General features: G+C 36.5%; 1 protein-coding gene across 1 annotated transcript in view; it reads right to left on the reverse strand.

The window, feature by feature from the left end:
- Nucleotides 1-503: 503 nt before the first annotated feature.
- Nucleotides 504-7,385, reverse strand: part of AKAP11 (A-kinase anchoring protein 11) — a 55,020-nt gene continuing 48,138 nt past the window's right edge. The window contains exon 12 of the mRNA XM_009275638.2: nucleotides 504-2,852. Within this exon, the coding sequence (XP_009273913.1) occupies nucleotides 2,706-2,852 (147 nt within the window). The 3' untranslated portion in view covers nucleotides 504-2,705. The remainder of the gene's footprint in view (nucleotides 2,853-7,385) is intronic.

Below are 7,385 nucleotides of genomic sequence, written 5' to 3' on the forward strand. Positions count from 1 at the left end.
TAAATTGGGAAACTATGCTACTTTCCTCAGAGGCTAATAAATCAATTTATTCCTTAATATAACACCAATCAATAGTTACATAATGTATTTGATCCAGTCTGAAAACAAGATTCCATTTATAAAAATCTTTTTTAGTGCAACTACTGTCTACTTAACTTTTTGAATAGTTGCAAGCTTTGGGAATCGCACAATCTTCTGCCTTTCTCCAAGAAAGTAAATAAAAAGAAAAACCACTTCACCAACTTCATAAAATCCAACGTACTGAATAAATCAGTTAAAAACTGGCTGTTCCTGTGGTGTGGTTTTGTTGTTTTTTTTCAAGTGTACAGCTTTGTACATTTACAATGCCTTCAGTATCTTTCTCAATTTGGTTTTAGACACATACAGAGACACTGTACTAGTACTACTGTATCCTCAATGTCCTGAAATTCCACTTGGTGAGAATGCACGGGTCCAAAACCCAGAGCAAATTTTAGTCCCAAGGCACTGTTTTTAGTATTTTATTTTCTTGACATTTCAATTTTATAGGTAAATTTGTACAAGTACATTATTACTGTGTTAAAGGGAAGATGTTACAGCCAGAGAATGGTGTCAAATTTTTGTCTGAAACAACGTCGAAAGTCAACCTTAAAAAAAAGGAAGAAAGGAATAGGGGGGAGGGGCGGGGCAGAAATCCAGACAACTTTTGTACAACTCTTCAAAAAATATTTGTTACTAGCACCATCTTCCAAATACAGGAATTAAGATAACTTCCAACCCCCCCTACCCCAACTTTGGGCTCTAGAGAAAACCGATTCCTAACGCTTGGCATTATATAATTATATTACCTGTAACAAGACAAAAGACCTTGTAATGGTTTTTGGTCTTTTTGTCACATGGTATACATAGACCTTTCAAGCAGTGAAATGATATATGAAGTGAGGTAATAAACTATGAGCATAACAGAATTTTAAGTTAGTGGTAAAAATTTACATTGTAAGTTCATATTGGTGAGATCTCATACACATATAGATACATATACATATCTATGTGTGTATGTACATGTGTGAACACACATATGTGCATATACAGAAACGTTAAAAATCTTTAACTCCATGAGAAAGGTGAACTTTGTGAGATCCAAGGCAGAAATCCAGATGACAAATGAGGACTAAAACAAACCAGGTCTCCTTCCTGAAACACAAAAGATATTGCAAGAAGAGTGCTCTTGAGCTTACCAGTGTGACGCCTCATAGTAATTTAGGGGGTAGGGGAAATCAGAATTGTACACATTCCAATAAAATTCATGAATAGCTTCAGAGACTTTCTCTCTCCTTGTTTGGGATCAGAAACTTCTGCACCATATCAACAGTATATTTTTGTATGAAAAAGCTATTAAGATTCTTTTGTTCATCCAAAATAAGTAAGACTCCATGATTCTCTTGCAAGTGATACGAGTTTTGAGGTGGCAACCTTGTAATTATGAGCACGTGCCTTTTTCTCTCAAAGGTTGTATAAAAGAACAAAACCCAAAAAGCATTTTCAAACCACAGGATATGTGAAGGTCCAAATTTCCCTTCAGACAGAAAGGCAAGTCAGCAGCACTGGTGAGAAACCTGATTAGACTGCTAAAAAGACTTGATTAGAAGTGCCTTTAAAAAAAAAATTCAGTGAAGGTAGTTAAGAAAAATGAAAAATCAATTTGCGAGAAATTTCCCCTTTATGTTTTATTTAGCTTTCTTTGCTAAATGCTTAAGTGCTCACTGAGTAACAAAATTCTCTTTATTACTGACAAGAAAACTCATATATGGAGGCTAAGACATAAATAATTAGACTAGTCAAAAAGATGGCCAAAATCCTCAGAGGAAGAAGTTTCTATCTCCTACTTTTAACAGATCTACATGAAAGACTAACATACAAATTCTTCGACACAGAATTAATGCCATAGAAGTATCTGCATACAAAAAGCTTCAGTAAGAAATTTAGCAATTTAATCTTGACTGGCAAGCTCCAGGAAACCTTGCTGAAGAAGTATGTATGCTCAGCTACCCACTCTGCCCTTCTACCAGAAATTACCAGCTCTACAGTAGTCAACAAAAGGGAACATGCATTTGCACCTCAACAATTTCAGAGCACACTCTCACATCTTCACATAAAGTTAAACTTGATAAAGGTGGCTATGAAGCCATGTATGTATTAAGGGGCTGCTTGGGCAGGTCACAATTTTCTTCCTGGCAATGGTGCCCTTGGGCACATAACACCTAGCCAATGTCAGTAATTTTCTCCATTGTCTGCAGCAAGGTATTCCAGAACGGATTTTTGCAGAGCATCAGTGCTCTTAGTCCCTCTGTGAATATAGCACACGTACAAGTGGGAAAAAGAGCTATCCTGGCACAGCAGGGATCCTGAACATCATGCCTGAGACTGTCTCCTCTGAACTACTATCATAGACAAGGGATTTTTTTCATAAATATTTCCATGGTCTGAACACAGCAGTAAATACAAGTTATGCATGGGTGGACAATACCGATTATGGACTGAATAAACATACCATGTGCACAGTATCACAAAGCACAGCACAGCTATTTTGACTTTCACCTCGAAGTCTTTTAAATGCTGACAAGTACTTGAACATTCATTAGTTGAATTTTACTTTACATATCTGTGTTCTTCCTATCTCCTTTCAGAAGAGGAATGAAGTGAAGAGTGTTGTATCTTTGGATTTTTCAGACATTTTCCAGAAGCCAACCAACCAAAGACTTATTTAGAGCTTGCTCTCCATCAGACGCCTTCTCTATCATTTCACAGTATTTCAGCATTGCTTGCAAGAGATCTCCAACTTTCCAATCTCTTTCTCGCAGTCTTCTGGAAAGCTAAAGGGGAGACACAGGGGAACACAAAATATTTTGACCGGCACACCCTGATTAACAGTTACAGGAGTTATTCTTGAAACGTTAGCTCATAAGAGATCAATTGTAATGAGTTAATCGTTATTCCCACATCTATAAAAACAAAAACTTCCGCAAGAATCAGGCACTTTTCTTTAGGGCAGTTTTCACAAAATTTTCTTCTGGAGGGAGCGACATTTTCAAATGATGTGGTGCCACAGGTATGAGGCCTGTGGTTCATCAAGACTGCAGAAAACAGGAAATTCTGAACACAAGATTAAGACATTTGCCACCCCTCCCATGCCAATAATGCACGTATAAAAAGACAAAACTCAGTCTTAATAAAAGGATGTGGATTTTCCTTTCACAACATATAGTGTGGTTTGGGTGGCACAGATGCTACCCTCAATGAAAACAGCGTCTTCAGAGTTGGGAAATTATAACATCTTGGGGAAGAGGAAAAGGTGAGGGTTAAACTACCACTTGGGAGCAGAGATCAGTGTAGCTGAAAACATTTTTTTCTGCCCAGGAGTCCAAGCAAAAGTCTTCCTTTGCTTATGTGTCAAGCTCAGCTATATAGAGAAGAAAGCCTGCCCAAAGACAAGGATGAATTAGCCGGTTTGCCTAGAAGTAAAAAAATCTTTTAGTTTAAAAACAAACAAACAAAAAAACCCACAACACTCACACAAACAAATTTTATTCTCTGTAGCTTTCTGGACAACTGTCAATGCTGCATTTAATAAAGACAATTTAGACACCCTACTTATTCTTTGGAACTGTAAAATTTTATTGCCTTTTATAGTCCTTACCACGATAGTCTATAAATTAAGTTTAAAAAAACAGCATTCAGTGAAATCACTTTCACAGCTACAAAATTAAAAATTCATAAGGTTTCTTCTATGAGACCCATCAGATTGAAATATGAAATTCTATCAAAAAAATGAAAAGTAAGACTCTCTCTGCTTCTTCACCTAGGTGATGTTCCAACTGCAATAAGGCAGGTGATGGAACTGACAGGAAGACTGTGGGCATAAAAACACGTATAAAACAATTAACTTCTTGAGAAAACAAGATAACAAAATTAACTTGAACGAACAAAATATCCCCTCTAATCTTCAGTACAATATATCCTGCACTTTTTTCACTGAAAAAAATACGTATTTTCTACATAAAAGGGGACTGAAATCTGTAGTTATTTCTGTGAATTATTTCTGAATTTTAAAATAGAGCACAGGAAGCAACAGCTTTGTAGTCTACAACAGGCAATTTTGTAAATGATGTTTGTTGGTTTATAAAAGAATGGTCATTTTTCTTATGCCAGAGGAAAGTTTGGCTAATGACCAAAGACCTACTTAAGCAAATACAGTGTAAAGTTTCTCTCCAAAGAAGAAGATACCACCATAGTAAGATGACAGATTTGGCACCTGGCTTCACTAATCTTTCTATTTTAATTTAGAGTTCAAAATTCAGTCCCACTATTTCTTTAGCCGATTGACCTGTTTTTTACTATCAGACAAGAAAAATATTGGCGTTTACTCAAAATCGACACCAGGAATCCTAAAACAGCTACATAAGGTCTGATTAAAAATTGAACATATATGTTTTTTTTAATCCAGGCACTTGCATATCTACACTGTCCGGCTTCTCAAAAAAGTTAAGAACTATCTATTCTAATTTACTGGCTTCTTGTTCTAGCTCCTAACAAATGTATTTTGTTTCATACATAGGTATTCAACTTCTTTCTGCCTTGCTGAGCGTAATGTGTATCCTTAAGTAAGAGTTCATACCCAGCTGCAGCAAGTAATACCTTGCCTGATATAGGCTAGGAGTATTTTTGTCTTTTATACAGCCACATCACATCAGTGGCTCATTACCCTGCTGTGATTAGCTAACACAAGCCTTTCCTCCCTTCCAGAACTCACCAACTGCTTATAGTGAAAATTACTGTTTTCAGTGTGATCTAAAGCCCAGGTTCATTCCCCGTGTAACTGAGTTAACTTTCCAAAGTACCTATGAGATGATCAAAACTGGAGAGAGATCAGTATATAGAGGTCAGTTTAGTTTTCTGCTGGGCTGTACTGCCCTCTGGAGGTGCTTGTCTAGCTTTACTAGTGACAGAACTGAGTGACTATTGCTAATTTAAGACCCGCAGTTTGGGTCAGAGATCACCAGGATCAGGCTGGGACTAACTGCAAGACTTCGTATTTTGTACTACTAAATATCTTGTTTTTATTAATACAATCCTGAAAGAACAGTTTGTTTTCAAAAGGACCTTAATAAAATTACAAGCACCCTTTCAGAAACTCTTCATCCTCTGAATTCAAATCTGACAATTTTTGAAATCTATTTTAACTTCAGAAACTAATTAAGTGATACTTGTATGCATCCTAATCTTTCCTATACAAGATTATTCAGACAGAGACTGTGCTCTGAAAATCCTGTACTTTCTTTTCAACTCTAAGAAACGGTGAGAGATGCCGAGTCAGACTGACACAACAGGTAAATGTCTGGGGTTTGGCAATTCAGTTTAGATACAAACAGCACAAGGGACAAGGGCACAAGTCTGTAGAGAGACAGTGTTAGACATTCCAATTGGGAAATGGGATGGAATAAAAAACAGGTAATCCTTCCCTGCCTCCAGGGGGGGAAAACAGGATTTCAATTCATTTTAACATAAGTGCAGTTAGAGAACTAAAAATTAATCTAAGTGAATCAATTAACTATTTTAACATTTTCAGGACTGCATGACTACTGCCTGCCTGAAGGTCTTACATTTTATCTTTAGGTGTCAACTCAGTACCAATTTATGACTGAAGTGTCAAGTAGAAAAATATCACAATTTTTTAGGAGTGCATACATAATAGACACTGCTATTTTCCAGAGTGCTCTTCTCAGCATATGCTTTTATTAGGGTAGCTAGAGTGGTGTTCAGATACACAACTAGCTAATAATATCTTTCCTGTGTGTCTTCAGGCATTGGCTCAAATAGTAGCATCACAACTTTGAAATCTACTAAGTCAGAGCTGGCAGAATGACAGCCTCAAGGAAAAAAAATCTAAAAAAAGAGGCACCTGCCATCTATTTTTTGTCTTACATGTGATGTTGCAGTGTAAGATACACGTGTCCCTCTCACATACACACACAAAGGAGATTACTATTAACACTTAAGGGTCCCACCACTATTCTGCCTAAGTATTTGCAACACTGCAATCCACATACGACAACATGAAATAGATGGGTAGATCTTCAAAAGATGGCAAAAATGACTCACAAGGTCAGAATGATTGTAGTCACTAAACTCAACTCATTCACATCAAAAGAACTTCAGAGAATGCTGGGGCAGGCATGTGAGAACAGAAAAAGTGAAGTATTTTCTTCTTCATGTTAAGACACTTATAAACCGTAACAGGGAAGGAACATATGAATATAAGGACTAAACCCAACAGTTTCAAATAAAAACAGAAATGGAGAAAAGTATTCTCAAACTGCCTTCTAGTTTATGAAAGTATGAAGTCCACTATAAGTGTCAGAAATAATGTACAACAAAACATATTTCTGAAATAATTCTAAATCAAACATACCAACCTCCAGAAAAGGAGCATAGAGTATATATTTCAACTTGCCCAAAAGACATTTCCCCAATTTTCTGGGTTATTTTAAATAAGAATGCAAGACTTCCTACTCTCGAGATCAAATACATATACCACACAATTACATAGGCAAAAGAAAAACAAAACTAGTATTCTTTTTCTGGGCTAGAAAGGGAGAAGCCACTCTTGGGAAAATTCAGCCCAGGTACGATCTGGACTGACCTCTAGGTACCTTTCACACTCTTAACACAAGTCTACAGTAACTAAGCACCACAGGTGCACACGTTCATCTAAGTTTGGGAGTCTATTTAGTCATACTGACCTCTACTTCCTGGTCACTCCCCTTTTCTCCTGAAATGATGATTTGAGCTTTGGAAAGCACCAAGTTGAAGACTCAATACTAAATTTGGGAACTGACAGCAAGCTTTTCCTTCCTTAATATACTGATACATACGTTAAGTTGTTTTTGCCAGATCTTACTTATTAAAAACATACTAATGGCATCATGTTAATGCTTTTTCACATTACCAGGTCACAAGACAAAAATCTTTGATAATTTATCATTCCTATCACCCTCATCGTTAGAGACAATGCCTATATATCTGTTAAGTTAGCCTTTCAGTAGCCAGGTAATGTTAAAATAATTCCTTGGTAGAAGATTAAAAAAAATAGGTCAAATGTAATAAATGCCAGATTATCATGTGCAGTTTGGTGTGTAGCCCAAATGAATGATTTTTATGATTTTATAGAAATAAGAAGTTTCTGTTATACGTTTGTGATGGAAATACTCAGGTCAGCACACATACAAAAATTCTGACCCTTCCCTAAGAGACGCTAATTAGAATCATAGAATCATTTAGGTTGGAAAAGACCTTTAAGACCATCAAGTCCAACCGTTAACCTAGCACTGCCAAGTCCATCACTAAAC

This window comes from Aptenodytes forsteri, unplaced genomic scaffold (assembly GCF_000699145.1).
Source record: "Aptenodytes forsteri isolate BGI_AS27 unplaced genomic scaffold, ASM69914v1 Scaffold172, whole genome shotgun sequence".
Taxonomy (NCBI): Eukaryota; Metazoa; Chordata; class Aves; order Sphenisciformes; family Spheniscidae; genus Aptenodytes; species Aptenodytes forsteri.